Raw genomic sequence first — 18,587 nt, 5'->3', positions numbered from 1 at the left:
TACTGTGGCTCTTTGGCAATGTACATTGGTAAATTCTGGCTCCTTCTAAGGCGCAGGTTGGCCACCCCTGCTCTAAATTTTGTGGCACTGAATCAGCCCCCTAGTGGCCACTGCAGTTGCAGGTGTCTCTTGAATTGAGAGCACTCCAGTCATGCTCTAGCACAGCCATGACAACCGGGGGACTGGTGGTGGGTGACAGAGAGCCAGAGTAGTTATTTCTATGTGTGCCAGGGGTTCCTAGAGTGTGTGTCAAAATCTGACCCTTCATCTCCAGTAAACCTATAACTGCATTAGTTTGTGCCTATATGAGTGCCTTATTTGACATGCCTTCACTCATCGAAGGGGGCAACTACAGAAATGGAGGGACTGGGTTACACAGAACAGCCATCCACAACCTAGCAGAAAATGAAATTTATTTTACTAATGGTTAATGTGAGTGGGGCATAGTTCTGCAGTCACTAATACGGCGAAACTGCCTTTGACTTCACTCTAAGTTTTGCCTTTGTACAGAATAGTCAGGACTGGGCCCTGGAGCTGACACAATCCTAAATAGGAGATATATAATTGAGACCTGGCTTTGAAATAGGAGAACTTGCCATACACTTACATGTAGTGCTATTGTTTTACACTATAATAAATAAAATCATATCACTGAAAACTATATTTATGTTTAACATTCTATTATTCACACACACATATACATATTTTATATATGTACACGCACACACACTCAAAATGTGGTATACAAACAGAATATTCTGTGCTAAACAGAAGTCTGGTGTGCTTTGTATTCTTAAAAATGCCTGCAGCAGCACTAGTGCTATTCAAAGAAATCATCTTTGAAAAAACAATGGCATTGCCAGAAAATGGCAAACGATATTTAAATAATCAGTGTGAAATAGCAGTAATGACCTCACTCCACTGCACTTCTTGAGGAAGTTATTACCAACTGGGATTAACCATCAACTTGCCCTGGACAGTTCATGTTTAGTAAGTGCCTTGGGCCTCAGTCATTAAGGAATGTAGAATCAATATATATTTAAGTGATAACGGAAATGGCAAATTCCTGATTGTTCTAACAAGTTAATCTGAATTTCAGCAGTGTGCAACAATTTCAAAATGCCTTTCCTATAACAACCCTGATCCTTTTAAACTTTGACCATGCCAGAGGAATTCCTGAATCTTTGCACATTTATGGTGCTATAAAACATGATTAGTAATATTTTGAAGTATTCTGCACATTAATAATGAAATCTTAATAAAACAAGTTTGGTTTGTAGATAATTTACTGCTAGACTGCAGACACACATCTTAAATTCTGTCACCCCCACAGTTTGTGGATTATTGATTAAAAACTTTCCCACACCCTACAGTGTGTGTATGGGGGTGGGGATGGGGGAGGGTAAAGATATGTGCCACCACTTTGAAATGCTTTTGCTTAAAATCACATAGTTTCCTATAGGAAATATATTTGAGGTCTCTATCATCCTTTTGATGCAGGGAACGTTAAAGGCCCTGATTCCATAACACTTATATATCTGAGTAGCCCACTGAATACAGTGGGACTATACATGTACATAGTTATGTATGTGCATAATTGTTTGCAGGATCAGGGTCAGTACAATGTCTGTTAATTCCAATAGGATTTTATACTTGAATCCATCAGTGTATTGAGAGCAGAGGAGACACTGGGGACCTAATTTTGTGGATGCAATTTTATGGCCACAATATTAGACGGATCTGTAATTCAGATTGTGGTGCGGATTATGGGACTGATATGTCTGATTTCTTCTAGCTGTAATTTAAATGTACACTTTATCTACCTAGTCATAACGTTGATTATACAATTTTAAAATGGCCTGGACAATTCCAAGCACTCCAATAACTAATAATAATCTGGGGTCCAGATTCACTGGTCTAGCTGAGGTGTGCTCAGCGCAAGATTGGAAAAGGGGGAAAGACGGTTTTATGTCACTTTTGCATTCCCTTGACTCTGTGGTAAGTCTGAGGCCACACAGGCTACTGGCATAAATCCAAGTAGGCTGGTCTAATTTACAGACAGCAACCAATGGCCCTACCATATGGTCAACAATTGAGTGCAGTTTGCTCCTCTGCAAAAAAGAGTCAACATCTCTACACCCGAAACCTGCACAACTTTCAGGAACTGTGTGGATTCCAGGGGATCTGCAGGAGGCAAGAGGCACTTGTGCAGATGCTCCTTGCATCCTTGCTGCTGCCCAGCTTCACTGGTCCCTGGTAATCCAGCTCTTGTGGGAAATGTGCTTTCAGGGTCTTCTCTCTTCATAAAAGTGAGTTATCAGGCTGTATTAACCTGTGTTGCTTTCCCCTGATGCTTTGAGCAAAACATGGTTTGAGCCCAGCCAGTCCCACCTGCCCTTTAAACTTCAACTATATTAAGCTGGAACCAGGCCGAGTTCCTATGATCAGAGAGAAGAGCAGATGGCATAGTGCCCTACTGTGGCTCCAGTCTCATGATCACAAATAGTCATGGAGGGAAACATGGAGCTATTCATGCTTGTGTCATTCATCTTTGCCTGATGTCTAACAAAACACTACATAGCAAGGAATGTACTGCAGCTGCATTTAGTGGAGGCACCTGGGCTGAAGCCCCCTCCCTTCAGTATAAGAGAGAGTGTGTGGCTGGCAGGGTGTTCGCTATTAGAACCCTGGACCTTTGGAGCTCACTTCTCCCCCAGGTTTGTAACAAGGTGAAGTGTTAGCTTTCAGGGCAACCTCCAAGGTCTCCCTTTCCCTTTGTCTCAGGATGAAATGGGTGTTGGGTAAGGCTGGGTATGGGATTCTAGGGACTGTATGTAAGGTCGATTTATTTCAGTTATATTGATGTTGTTGCTGACTATTTGGTTCGATCAGGGGGAATTGACAGATCTTTTAATTTTGGTGTATTTAAAAAAAAAAAATTCTCAGTGGTGCCTACACATTAGTGCTAACATAAATCTAAATGAAGAAATAAATAATAAACGTTTTCTGAACATCACTGATCAAGTAAAGTAAGGAAAAATAAAAATGTATTTAAATAAAAACTTCCACTTTTTAAAATATTGCAGTGACAAACTATGTATCTTTGCCGGAAGCTTTTATAGGCCATCATGCTAAAGCAAAACGTAATTTCATGACAACACTATTTCATAGCCAAAATGCTGGGTTAAGACCATTTACTCTGGTTCATTTTAGGTTACAGAACAGGCAATTTTCAACAATTCTTTCCAATTTCTCTTTTCTATGGTGATTCCTTCATATAACAGTAACATGAAAACATTTCACAGTGCTAGGTGTTTACAGGAAAGTGACATTGCATGTCCAAGAGCAAGCAAAAAAAATATTCCATTTAATTTGGGGGCTAGAATTCCAAGGTGCTTGCTATAGATTTCAGATTAGGTACAAAGAAAAGGAGTACTTGTGGCACCTTAGAGACTAACCAATTTATTTGAGCATAAGCTTTCGTGAGCTACATCCGATGAAGTGAACTGTAGCTCACGAAAGCTTATGCTCAAATAAATTGGTTAGTCTCTAAGGTGCCACAAGCACTCCTTTTCTTTTTGTGAATACAGACTAACATGGCTGCTACTGTGAGATTAGGTACAGTATTTCCATAATTTACAAGACTCAAATAAACAAAACCTGTTTCTTACCCCTCTTTCCAGCAGCATATCTCGGAAATGGGCAATGCGTTCTTCTAAAGGAAGAATAATCTGATGTGCTGATGTTTTCACAATTTTCTCTTCCACTTCAACCTTCGCCTGATCAGCATTCTGGGGATCTTCCATTCTTTAACAATATAAGATATGAATGGTTCAGTAAATACACAGTGTAAATTTTTTAACCCTCTACTTTCTTTAGGAAACGCTTCAGGAAAGAGGTTTAAATGCAGGATTTCTTTGTAAACAGTATGTAATATTGAAAGCTAATTAGCTAAATCTAATCTTCTGTATTTAATTACTAAAATGGAATGGTTCTTGAGGGCCCTTCATTGAAGATTAGGACAAATATTTATATGGAAGTATAGTATTTCTGTGTGGTCAGAGCACATGATTGAACAATGAGACATTACACTGCACTTCAAGTGATGGGAAAACTACTATTCTCCATCATGTTTGACAATGAGTGAAGATTTCAGAGTAGTGACTGGAGAAAATAATCTTATTGCTTTTAAGCTTAAAAATCAACGCTAATCTTTTATGGTCCCAAGAGTCCCTTAAATTCACTCCTAGGGGGAACAGTTTGACATACTATTACATGTACACAACCTGTAATGAGACATCAGTGAAGAGTGCCTCTATCAGTGCAAAAATCTTTACAGACATTTATAATAATTTTCCAGGATGACTTCATGTTAGAATAAATAGGTGTTTCCAAGGAACTAATTTCCACTGTACTTTACAAGATTCACTGGAGGATGACAGACATTTAACATGATTATGCTGATTGCAGGAGATAACATCAAGTCATCAGCATTTTTACTTAAACGTGTATCAATAAGATATTAAAAATACATGGACAGATTTTCATCAGGTGTAAATATGCAGGGCTGTCTCTAGCAGGGCACAGGTCGGGAAGTGACAAATCCATCACTTCTGGGAACGACCCGTCACTTCTGGGACTGACCATGCCGGGGGGAGGGATAGCTCAGTGGTTTGAGCATTGGCCTGCTAAATCCAGGGTTGTGAGTTCAATCTTGAGGGGGCCATTTGGGATCTGGGGCAAAAATTGGGGATTGGTCCTGCTTTAAGCAGGGGGTTGGACTAGATGACCTCCTGAGGTCCCTTCCAACCCTGGTATTCTATGAATTGCGTCGGCCCTCCAAAGCGCAGGGCCTGGAGCAGTCGCCCCAATTCGCCGTACCCAAGGGACGGCTCTGTAAATATGTATAGGTCCCTTGGAACCAGTGGAGCTACACCAATTTGCACCTACTGAGGATCTGCCCCATATATTTTTAACTGAGTCTAGTGATCACTAAAATTACCATTAAAAACACCAAAACAAGGCAAAACCAACACACAAACAACAAAACAATGCACACCACTTGGAAACTAACATTTACTATTTTTCTACTGTGTAAGTACAGCACTGGTAGTACAAGCTCTGCCTGAACACTGGCTTTGTGAGGAACACCTCCAACAACAGGCTAATTAGAAACTAAGCTTCAGCTTGAACCTGTCAATAGCTCTGTCAATAGCAGTTTTGTTTGTTTGTTGTGAAGCAGATATTTGTCCACATGGACAAAAGTGAAACCATAAACTCATGTCACGAAGATCACTGAACATCCTTTTTGGTCTCTACTAATAAACTGGATTACAGTGGCAGATAGGTCCACACTAAAGCCCTGGAGTTGAACACCCATAATTGAATTGTGGAAGTATAAATCTAGACTCAATTTTTTTTGTCTTATTCCCACCTCTATTATTTATCAATATACTGACTCATGTTTAAAAAATAAGGGCCAAAAGATGTGATAATATTGGCCAAATTTTTCAGACCTCAATGCTACAGTAAGGCACTTTTATTTTAGGCACCTTAATAAAGGTGATAAGATTATCAGAGGCACTGCAGTTCTCATTGAAGATAACTAACTTTCTGCATCCAGATTTGGAACTGTTGATCATGGGGTGGGAGAGGGAGGAAATAATCCCCAAAGTGCTTTAACTTGCACAATTTGAAAACAGAAAAAGTTAAAATATTCTTTTCAGCTAATAAATTACATCAGGCAGTAATGCAATATGAGTCCTAGCATATTATCTCCCTTCTATCAATAATTGCATTGTACTTAAATCATACTAAAATTGTATTATAGAGCATTAGCAGTTTCAAAGGCATCAAATTGTTACTCTTCATATTATTATGGTGACTTTTATATTGTATTAGCAATTTTCATTTTCCCTAAATCATAATATTTTGTAATATGATCCATGAAACTTCCATTCCAATTTCTAGTATCCACAAAGAACTTTTTCAAGCTGAAACTGATAGAAAAACCCACAATGCTACTCAATCAGCTAAGACAGCAGGAGAGACTGTTTCTCCTTTATTTTGTTTAATTTAAAACTATCCTTCAAATCAGATGGATTTTTCATTTATTCTGAAACTAAAAACTACAATAAAGGCAACAAAAACAGTGACAGAATGCAATCAAATATGGAAATTCATAGTTTAAAAGACACATTCAAATAGTCTATTTTACTTTTTACTTTATTCCTACCACAGTTTTTGAAGCCTACAAATCTCAAAATAGATAGGAAGTATTTTTTTTTTTTACAGAGAATTCTGTTTCTTTAGTTGTACTGGGATTTGCAGTTGAATATGACAAACTTTCTATGGGGGGACAAGAATCACAGTAAAAGCTGTCACTCCTAATGTATCTTTCTAGATTTCTACACTTTCCAAATTATCACAGATGATTTACCTTAATATGCTCTTTGGATTACATTCTGACCAAATAAAGCAAGATAGCAGATGGGACTCAGTTTTGAAGATGATCAATGAAAACCTATGACATGAATCACGCTGATGAATTTTTAAAGTAGACCAAAGCCTTAAGGCAAACTTGGTAGGCAAATGTGGTTGTCTGTATTTAAAAAACCCTGACCTCAAACCCATGCACTTGAAGTTAAAATCTGGACTTCTAGAGCCTTTAAAAATCTAGTGTAAAAATTACACTGGATTTTCTAAGCAGATAAGTAAGCCATATGTTGCCTTCAGCTTCCACTAAAGTAAATGGGAGCCATGTGGTAATCCAGAGACTGAATAGGTCACATTACATTGCACATTTTGTCACATGAGAACTGAAAATTTTTCACATGATCTCACAAAAACAATTTAGTAGATGTACTCAAAATTGCCCCATATTTTTAAGCAATTAAGAATAAGCAATTTGAAGATGTTACAGATAAACTCCTGCTTCTAAGTAATCTGACTCTTTAGGAGAAAAAAAAAAGATTTTGCCACCTTTGTATACAGTATAATTAGAGTGTTGCTTGAGTAAGTATTTGGCCTGCATATTTTAGGTACTATAATTAAACTGTATTTAAATGTAAATTAAACTACAGTAATATGTACAGAGTTTCTTAGAGGCAATAGCTCGTTGAATCCAAAACTACTGAACTGTAAGTGTAGATTCAGGACTGGAAATATGAAATAAGGCTTGATCCAAAGTCTATTGCAGTAAAATGGGAGTCTTTCCATTCACTTCAGTGGATCAGGCCTTAAACCAGCTGTTGAAAATATATTACCACTGAAAAAAAACAATGAAAGGAAGAGAATTAGAGTGTGAAGTATAAACCATTTCTGCTAATGTGCACCTGACCTGTCAATATGAAAATCAAGAAAGGCAACAGACATAAATATACGAAGATTAGTAAACTTTAACATATATATACAGTAGCCTGACTTGCTGTGCTTTAAGTATAATGAATTATGGTTTAACTTTGATGAAAGTGGATATTAACGTTAGAATAAGACTTTCTTTGTATCAAATGATTTATTGTGTGTTAAAGGAATAATGTAATTTACTTAGGTAAGTTTGCTTTCAATGATGGAAAATAACTGAAAATCCAGTGAGGAACAGGGCAGGTTTTCCAAACCATGGCTTAGCTCAATTATGTTTACCACACTCAACCAAATTTGACATCGTAATTATCAAATGACATGTAGCTACAAGGGGTCTGATGCACAAAAGATAGTCTATTGGTTGGGGCACTAGGTATTTGGGAGTTCCCAAGTTCAATTCACTGTTCTGCCAGACTTCCTGTGTGAGGCTGGGCAAGTCACTCTGTGGCAGAGTTAGGCTCAGTGTTGCAAAGCTAACTTTAGTTGCTGTGCCACCTAATGGAATCCACAGTCCATAGGTAGATGCCCGGGCTCCCTATCCAATGCATAGGGAAAATTAAGTGCCTAAGAATAGGAATCGCTGAAGCCAGCATACTAAGTGGAGAGCTGCCTGAGCTAGCAAATAGGTGTAGCCTGGTGGGCTAGCTTACCTCTATTATATTCACTGCTTTTTATTATATTCTGCTTTATTATAGTCAGCAGTACTGCAAGGAACCTACAAGCCTGCATCCTGTAAGAGACTGGCTTCAGCAGTTAGCATGAGGCTTCAGGCCTATGAATTTTGGCATAAATAAACTTAGGTAACTCCTACATTTTGGGGAACTGGAAGTAGAGTGTAAGGAGGAATTTTGTCCATAATGATATCAGCCAACCACAGAACCATGAACTAACACCAGCTTCTGGAAGGTTTTGGATGGATCATCCAACTGTAAGAGTGCCATGGGAATGAATTGATATATATGATAATGGGGTGAAATCATAAATATACTAACCTATAGAAACAGAACACCTTAACATCGGTAAGGGGAGGAAATAGAAATAAGGAAGAGGGAAGAAACCCCCACTGAATATGTATGAGACATGGTAATGGCAGCGTAACATATTATAAAAGTGGCATCCCCGCCTGTAGGCAGTAGGAGAGAGAAATGTAGCGCTTGGGAGGGACCAGATTGATGGCCACTGGTGAAGATGAGGAAGGGGATGGTGATGAGGAAGATAACGGCTAACATTTCTGGTTGTTCTGCAAGGGATGGTGTAACTATGGATGTTCAGATGTACTTTCTGTATTATATCCATCTACCTTACTGAGTTAGAGTGTGTGTGACTTTGCTAAATGTATTAATAAATTATTTATTTGTAAATATAGAAGAGATGCTATAGTATGAGTATTGCACCTGTGCACATTGGGGTTCCCAACTATATAATAATTCTAATAAGACTGGGCCTGATCTTGGGACAGGAACCTACGTATCCTCAAAGTGATAACTTGGGACTCTCATACATAATCTATAGATCAGGCTACATAGGAAATGTGGAGGATAGAAGTATGGTATAAACTAATTTGGAGTGTTAACTATTTCAAACTATTCAACAAACTTTTAAGTGGGGATAACTGTACTATACCTTTATAGATACAGATTCTACCTGGCCCTTATGTGGGTCCACAATGAGAGGGAGGGAACCATCAATCAATACTATGAGCAGCCCAAAAGAGTGCCAGCCACAATTCCTCCCCTTGTGCTTAAGGGAACAGGGACAGCTCCCACTGTACTACCCTGATGGCGCACACAGCCCAAAGGAAACAGGGAGGAGGTGGAGCCATGACTCTGTTGCCATTACCCACAAGCCAGTGGAACTGGCTGCCTTCATGGAGTTAAGGATGGAGAATATGCTGCAGCCTTCAAAGAAAGAAATTTGTAGGAGGAATTCTGTCACCTTGAGAATGCATCCTTATGCTGTCTCTGAGGTGAGGTATTTCTGCGCCATCTCTTACTATAGGCTATGTGCCCTCATTTTAAAATAAATTCTAATTTCAGCTACAGCACATCTTGTACACACAAACATGCTGGCATAGTGAACTCACTGCACTTAAGCAACTGTATTTCAGTTTCAGGTGCTGCTGGCTTTTCAGTGGTTCCTACTGCTGCAGGAGCAACACATATAAGGTATCGGCTTGAGGATACAAACATTTACTTGTTGGAGCAATTATCTGGAGAGACTAGAAATATACAGAAGGCACATTTGATGGGCTTTCTATTATCAGTGGGGTACACAGAATACCAGAACAATGACTAGTACCACAGGAAAGTCATCTGGACCATTCTCCTATGTATCTAATTAATTAAAAACCCCTAATATAAAAGAGAGAAATAGAACTAAGAAAGGAAGATAAACTCCGTTCTATGAAAAACTGAAGTTTATTTCTTAAAAATTCGTTGAATGCGTTAGTTTTTAATGACAGGTTTCAGAGTAGCAGCCATGTTAGTCTGTATCCGCAAAAAGAAAAGAAGTACTTGTGGCACCTTAGAGACTAACAAATTTATCTGAGCATAAGCTTTCGTGAGCTACAGCTCACTTCATGCATCCGATGAAGTGAGCTGTAGCTCACAAAAGCTTATGCTCAAATAAATTTGTTAGTCTCTAAGGTGCCACAAGTACTCCTTTTCTTTTAGTTTTTAATGTCATAGATTTGGAGCTACAGTCCAAATGTTGATATATTTAAAAAATATATTTAGACTACATGTCTTTAAAGCACCTGTTGAAATGTTAGCTTTCTAAAAATCTATGTAAGTGCTGATTTTCTTGTAGGATAATTTGACCATGTCAGGAATTCCTTATGTGTTACTAGAAAGAAAGTAAAATTCAAAAGAATACTGCTTAAACCAGGTAGAAATTTGTGAATGTTAGCTATGACTACTGAGATATCAACACATTAGTAAGGTCAAATCATTGAGGGATTGGGATCACAGCAATGAAGTTTGAAGGACTACTAATTTTTTTAGCCAAATATTATTCTGTTTATGTATATGCATCATGTGAATACTGTCTTTGATTTACAAACCGTGAAAGTAAGGCAACCATTCCTCATCAGGACAGTTATTTTGAAAAAGTAGAAAATTTGAAGTAGGTTCAATTGTAGGGCTCTCAGTGTCTTTTAAGTTATGTGTATATCTTGTCACAAATTTCAAATATGATAAAAATTGCACTATTTGTTACACTTGTGCAATATATTCTTTCAGCCAAGAGTGAGAAAACCTTGCTATCAAACTCAAAATTCAACATTAGGCAGTGTATTTTATAGACAGTATGTAATGCACTTTTACTAGGTGCTATTTTGACTTCTACTGCTATGTAAATTTACTCCTGATAGCAGTCTCTGTTGCTTGTGAATCAAATTACCCTCAGAGTAAAAAAAGAAGGATAACTTGCCATCCTTTATGTACAATTCACTAAGGGTAAAATTCATTTGTGGTGTGGATAGCCAATATAAAGCACTCTACAGTAATTATTCATCACACTGGAGCTCCCTGCTCTTTGCTCACTCTCTGTTTGCTGTGGAAGTGGTCTCTGTACTGGCTGTACTATGAGAGCTGTGATGAAGGAGGTAAGCCAGAGGGGCTATATTTATGCAAGTGGTGCAGACATGCTGCTTTAGTGCATTGGGTGCGGAGGGCTGTGCGACAATTCAGAGGCCTGGGCCTCCGGGTGCGGGGCTGCATTTGACTGCCAAATGAATGGCATTTATGCATTTGTTTTAACACAAAAATCTGTACTTTATGGACTTTGAAAAGAAAATATAGACAAGGTAGGTCAAATTTGGGGTCTCTCAATTTTGACAGTGCCCTTTTGAATGTAAAGAAGATAAGAGACCATAAAAGAGTCACCTTTTAAAAGATTAATAAGTAATGGAAATCCAACCAACATGGGACAAATAATCTCTATTCACAAGTAGGCAGTGGAGGAGTCACTATTTGACCTCCTGACATTCTGGGTAGCAAGTTTTATATTATCAACACACAAAAATGGAATAAGCATGGTTTTCTTGAGATTATTAAAGGAGAACTGTCTGTGTGAGGAGTTCTTGGAACATATTAACAGTCAGAGGTTTTAACACTTTCCTACCCTGTCTTTTAAAAAACCCATCTTACTAGAATGTTGAAAATATCCACTTACACTGATAGGATGAAACTATGACCTATTGAAGAAGCAAAACTGACATTGACCTCTATAAGGGCAGGTATAATCAAGAGGAACTCCAGTGAAGTCAATAAAACTACAGTGGTAGAAAAGCAGCGTGAATTGGAAGATAATTAGCCCCACAATGTCCATCTTGGAAATGTAGAAACACTTTGTCTCCACTGTTCAAAATTTGCCCAAAGCATATCAGTTGACATCTATAAAGACCCTATTCTGCAGACAATCCTTAAGTCATCTTATATTCAGCAAGCATAGTTAGAAATAACTGACAATTGTTTGGGGTAGGAAAGAGTTTCTCACTAACCATCCTCCAGAATACATTTATTTTCCTTTTAATTTTTTTTTCAAGGAACTATTTTTGTCCTGTTCTGGTGTGACATGTGCAAAAGACTATTGGATGAAGACTCGTAATGAGAGACACATCCAACAACACTTAGCAGAAACATCTTGAAATATAGTACAATTTCGGGACCCAAATTCCCTGATGGTTAAATGAGCACAACTTTGACGGAGTTTTGCCCAGTTAAACCAGCCGAAAATTTGATTCATTGAGAAAAATCCTAGTCCCATGGAATTCAATGGCAAAACTCCTATTGATTTCAGCAGAGTCAGGATTTCATCTAATGTTTTTAACAGTAATCATCTTTCTTGAAAGCTTAATTTAATCATTCATCTGATGTAAACAATTTCCAGTTACAAAACGAATAGATAGTATGTATGGAACATGGTTCTTTTGAAGCACAAGGGGTACAACCAAAGGAATAGACATCTTGAGAATTGCTGTCACCATTGATGCATGTAGATGGCTATGCAATGAAAAATAAATTAGTTTCTTCTTAGTGCCATATCCATAGTAGACTTTGGCTTCCCTATAGAACATATGAATTAAGAAACAATAAAACTTACTTATTTCTCTTGGTTTTGGTGCTATGGTCATCACTTACTTCCTCTGGACAAGAACTATCACTTTTATCTGCTAAAAAGAAATGCATAAAATTGGAATTATTAGACAGTTACTATCTACATGAGAATCAAAGTCCTAAAAGTCCCCCGTCACTTGTCCTTTTGTTCTGATACTTACTCATAATATTGGCTAATTTCTGCTAAGATTTTTTTTAGCTTTAGAAGATACTTTATAAAATCCTCATAGGTGAGCTCATCAAAACAGAGTGATAAATACCAAAAAAATGACGCTTTTCTTATTTTTGCCCTGAAGAGCGTCCCATTGTAAATTTGTGATTTTTTAAAATCTCACATTTGAGTGATAAACTGAAAAATATTATCACAAAGATGTTTATATAACATTATTATTTCAATCCTGACAGGATGAATGATTTGAGAATTCTCACTTCCATCACAACTGCTTCCTTCTTCCTATTTTTCATTCCCATGTTACTGAAACATAATGCTGCTTTCTTGTTAAATCTGACACGCTGTGTGGGTATGGAAGCAAAGTTAAGCAGATATTGTGGACTCTCAAACTCACAGTGTACCAAAACCTACTTTGGCCTGGATTCTCTCCCAAAGAGGGCTTTGAGATCAGGTTGTAACTGATAATGAATGTGAAGGTTATTGCGAGGACATCTATTTTTACAATTCCAAGTACTTCATTGTTTTTTCCACATACAAATTACAATCTCCAACGTAACAGTGCTCTGAATTCAAATGCACTGGCTACCAGAATTTACTTTCACACAATGCCTAGGTTGATTTTTGGAGTTTTAAGTAGTTTACTGGATAAATATCATTCTATATGTGCTGAGCTCCTAGTATAGTTAAACAACAGAAAGACCAACCCTAAGCCTCTCTGCAGCCAATCCTGAGATTCTGCATGATATGAACACAGAACACTATGATGAGATGAAAAAAACCACAATTTCATTTGTGACTTTAAAAATAGATCTGAATCCAGATTTCCAGATCCATTGCCTTACATGGATCCTTAGAATATAATCCTAGCCCAATTGAAGTCAGTGGCAGAACTCTGACTTCAGTGGGGTCAGGATTTTACCTCTGAAGCCTACCCTAAGAAATCATACTAATATTAATATGTTAATTAAACTATATTTAACAATATACATTACTAAATTACTTTAAACCAATAAGTCCTTTGTATTTGTGCTAAATACTAAATTTACATTATGGGTCAAATCCTCCTTATATTGAGGCCAATTGGAATTTGGCATTTTACTTCAAAAGGAGCAAGTCTAGTCCTTGTTTTTTTTTGTCTCCTTGTTTTAAGGAATATTAATTGTGATTCAATGAACAGAACATAAACCAAACTACAGCATAAAGGAGAACTACAATAATATAAAAAGCCTCAAAAACTCTGATCACAGAATTTGGAGGTTAGGGACAGGAGCAGACACCATAACAGAAGGAAATATATACCAGGTTAAAATTATTTAAACTCTGCTGACTACAGAGTAAATTCAGGGGAAGCAAAAATGAATGGCACTTTAAAATAAAAAGGCTATGGCCTATACAATACAATACATCAGCACAAGTATTATGAATATACTTTGATATATGGTAATGAACGTTAAGTAGTGTTTTCAGTATCAGTACAATGCATGAAGATAGCTATCCATAGCTGCTAAATTCTTCTATAGAGAAGCCTACATAGAAAACAATTTGGGTACTTAGAAGATAGAGTAAAATAATACAGTCTTGCTATTTTAAAGCCATTAATCAGGAGCTATTCATCCTGCTGAGACTGCAGTGATCTTAACTTTAATAAATTCCTAGGAGAGTAATATGTAATCTTTTAACAGTGTACTTGATGTTGCTTTCAAAGAGAATTCAAGTTAAAAATGACCCGAGATTCAGGGCTGATTGGGCAAACACAATCCCATTTCTACAAAATGGCATCTCTAGTAAAAAAAAAAAAAAGCCATGCTCACCAGGCATCAACGTCAAATAAAAATCAATTGTCTCTTATCTGAGTTAAGCTTCAACAAGTTAGCAAACATCTTAGACTGAATATCTACAAAACAGTTTATCACACCATAGATAGCCCTCTCAGAGTTGACTAGAAGATATATACTGCAAATGTTATTAATCTCAATGTGAGACCATGTTTCTTGAATAACGTATGTAGGGAAAGCAAGTAGAAAGAATATGAGTCCTGTCTGAAGTAGTAAGATTCTTCCATTTTACATCTGAATAGGGCCAGGAAAAGTATTGATCAATGACAGTCCAATGAATATGCAAAGGTCTGAAGCAACTGAAAGTTGGATATATAAAATCGACTGAAAAACAGTTATAAGACCCCAATCTAGTTCTCCAAAGAAAACCATCTCTCTGTTAATCATTGCTATGAAACAGATATATAAACTGTAAATCTAAGAAACATAGCAGCAGTGAAAAAAGCTAATAGAATGTTAAGAACCATTAGGAAAGGGATTGATAATAACACAGTAAATATCATAATGCCACTATATAAATCCACCTTTAATACTGTGTGCAGTTCTTGTTGCCCTATCTCAAAAAAATGTATATTAGACCTGGAAAAAGTACAGAGAAGGGCAACAAAAATGATTGAAGTATGAAACAGCTTCCATATGAGGAGAGATTAAAAAGACAACTGTTCAGCTTGAAAAAGAGACAATTGAGGGGGGCGTATAAGAGAGAAGACAGGATACTGGGTTGGATGGACCATTTGTCTCACGCAGAATAGTAATTTTTATGTTCTTATAATGTATAGTTACTGCATGCATTTTAGGAAGAAGAAAAATATCCTTCCTAAATATCCTTCGCCCAGGATCCTGACACTACCTAAATTGATATAATTCCAGATTCTCCATTATGTTTCAGTGGTGTGATGCTAGTGTAACTCCATTCAAGACAACGGAGTTACACTAGTGTAAAGCTGGTAATGAGGAGTGGAGAATGAGGTCTTCAGTCTCTAAGCAGCTGAGTATATTGTATTAAACCATACATTCCTTACCCTGTTCTTACTTCAACTCCTCCCATAGATTTCAAAGACAATGGAAATTTTGCCCAGTTTTGGATTGAGAGAAATGGCCCAGTGTGAACCCATTAGTAAAGAATCCTGACACCTTCATAAATTAGTAAGAACTAATTTTTAACAAAGGTGGAATAATTAATAAATGCCTAATCTTTCAGTCATCCCTGAATTACAAATGCACTTGATCTTTTAGGACAGTGATATGCTGATAACCTATGATACTCTCATAATAATTATGTTTGCTCATATTTTTGTGTGCCTTTGATTTAAAAAAAAATAATTAAACCCAGCAACAGCAACTAAACTGAGTACATTTCTTACATATCTCACAAAAATATAGCTTATTTGATTTATTTATTTACTCAAGATTTTCAGCTAATGGGTATGCTGACAAATAATTTATTTTACCTCATCAGCTAATATATACTAATTATAACCTGATTTTCTGAAATACTCATACAAATCCCATTTAGATCAATGGAAGCTGCAAACTATTAGCAACAATGAAAATCCAGCTATATTTCACCAGAATAACCTGACACAATAGTCAAGGCATAATGTCACACACACAATAGCATGTAAAGAATAGGACACACAACAGAAAAGGAATTTCTTAAATAACATGTACCAACAATGGCCTTGGCACAAAGACATTTTGAGGATTAATGATAGGCTATGGATAATGGCCCTCAGTTTTGTCTTGGGTTATCATCCCCACATACCCAGTCATTAATTAATTCTCCAGAATGCCCTACACTTTTATTGCTATTGCTAAACAAAACTTATGTTGCATTGTGCTTTTGAACCGAAACTTCAGAAGATTTGGTCTTGGAGCCTTTGTCACTGTGTTTATCAGAAAGTTGTCTGCTTCAAATGAAGAAAGCTTTGATTTTGTTCCAAGTCTCTTTTAAAATTGAATTTATATCTATAAAGGCAAGAAACTCATCTCTTAAATGATGTTAAGTGATATATAAATATATCCCTTATAGTAACAACAAGGAGTCCGGTGGCATCTTAAAGACTAACACTTCCTCTATAGTAACAGTCCATGGAATTTTTTCTATCAAACCTTTACAACAAAGGTCCTGATTATCACTTACTCATATCAACTTGGAGGAACACCCTTTCATATCCTCAGTTCATCCTCACAACTCCTATTTAGGAGTAGTCCACTGAGAATTGTTTGTGGATCAACAATATTCACTGTGTCCTTTAAAATTTACTGTGTTTTTTTACTTTCATCATCAGTGAAAAATAAATCTCACTTGACATACCTTCATGGGAAATGTGGGGATTGTTTTCACTTAGTTACAAAGTATTATATTTTCAAAAATAATGTTTAAGTTTACTTTTCTTCTTCTTCTTCATGGATCTCACCACTAAAGTATAGACATGGATTAAAGGAGCTTTGCAAGTGTAACTATACTATGAAATACATTATTCAATCCATATGTTCTGGTGGTGATGATCCCTCAATCCAAACAGCTAATTAAATATGAACAGTGCTTCAAATAATTGGTCTGCATGTAGCCCTGTTCCTAACAAGGGCAGAAAAGTTGTTGTTCACCCAGTGCTAATGTCCAGACAGCATGGTTTAATCTTTCCAGTGGTTTGCCACTTCAACCAAAAAAAAACCCCACCTGTCAAAGTACCACATTGGGGAGAGGGAAGAAGAGGGAAACAGCTGAGGTCTGTGTTGAGCCCAACTCCCTCAGCTGCAGCCAAGAATTATCACACAGATCAAGAAGCAACACTAAATGGAGTGGAAACCAGTAATAGCCCAGGGCAGACAGCCATCAGCTGGCAAAGCATGTTTTTAGGGAGAAGTATTTACTTTTATAAGGCTAAATAACTGGTAAAGGGGGAGACTGAGGGCCTAGCTTATGTTACTGAGCAAATACTGACATGAGTTGTCTCAGTGGGGACTACTCCTATAAGTGGCCACTAATGTAAGTAATTGCTGCACCACTGAGGGCTGAGTGAGCAATGAAATAGGGGGTGGTAGATTAGAAATACAGTGAGTGAGCTGTGAGCAGAAAAGCTGAAAGAAGTGGGTGGTAAAGGATAGCGATGGGCAGGGGAAATTAGTTCATCAAATTGATCTTCTTCATGGCAGACCAGATGGCAAATCTTGGTTCTCCAAGAAGTGATCTTTTAAAAAAACACATTTGAAACACTTAACATGCACTACTGCAAAGCAAGTTCTCTCTTCAGTCAACACCAAGAATGTCATTCCAAAATCTACAGTGCCTGAGGGTTGACTGGCGAAGCCATGTTTGGATTGTGGTACCCACATGTCTGCCAAACCTTTCAGCAGTCCTCAGAGATTTACTTTGGGGATTATTTTCTTACAGCTGGGTTAAATAATCATTTATTACTGTACAACTGCTTTTGGTAGCATGGTCAATAAGACATTTGCAGAAATCATGCTATGCTAACGCATTCCCAATGTACTTTGTGGAAATATGCGTGCATTAAAGGTAAAAACAAAGTCTTCCAGGTGTTATTTTTTAAATCAAAGATTCTTTCAGAATAATAAGCCACCTATTTTTTACTTCCTTGCTAACAATGAGATAACTCCAATACAAATGTTAGAATTTCAGTGTAAATAAAGATTTTCTAAGCAGCATTACTGTTAACAAAATACTTTACACAAATCCAACAGGAAAATCATCATCCTGATCATTTTCACTTAATATATTTAACAATAAAGTTTCATTTAGCATTTGATTTTAAATATATGCAAATAATCACAGCTTTAATTACTTGCTGAAGTTTCCAGCTTGCGTTTATGAGGTGGATCTTCAATGATTCTATTAATATCACCACGATTCTTTAGATCCACTGGTTTCTCCCATACTGACAGCTGCATTGTAGGGTTGAAGAAGAAGACTCGGTCATCTCCAGTCCAGACTACACACCTATTTTAATTAATAAACTATGCTTAGATAATCTCACATACACATAGAAACAAGATATTATACTCATCGCTAACTCAATATTCTCCATAGTCTTATACAACCTGGGTGAAATTCACCTCAGGCTGATAGCCTGGCCA

General features: G+C 37.0%; 1 protein-coding gene across 1 annotated transcript in view; it reads right to left on the bottom strand.

The window, feature by feature from the left end:
• Window positions 1–18,587, bottom strand: part of TCERG1L (transcription elongation regulator 1 like) — a 215,990-nt gene that overhangs the window by 28,304 nt on the left and 169,099 nt on the right. Inside the window, 3 exon segments of the mRNA XM_077822856.1 lie at window positions 3,672–3,807; window positions 12,466–12,535; window positions 18,296–18,450. Of these exon segments, the coding sequence (XP_077678982.1) occupies window positions 3,672–3,807; window positions 12,466–12,535; window positions 18,296–18,450 (361 nt within the window).

This window comes from Eretmochelys imbricata, chromosome 7 (assembly GCF_965152235.1).
Source record: "Eretmochelys imbricata isolate rEreImb1 chromosome 7, rEreImb1.hap1, whole genome shotgun sequence".
In the NCBI taxonomy this organism is placed as follows: Eukaryota; Metazoa; Chordata; order Testudines; family Cheloniidae; genus Eretmochelys; species Eretmochelys imbricata.
Note: the sequence above shows the minus strand (reverse complement) of the source record. Positions and strands in the feature narration are given on the sequence as shown.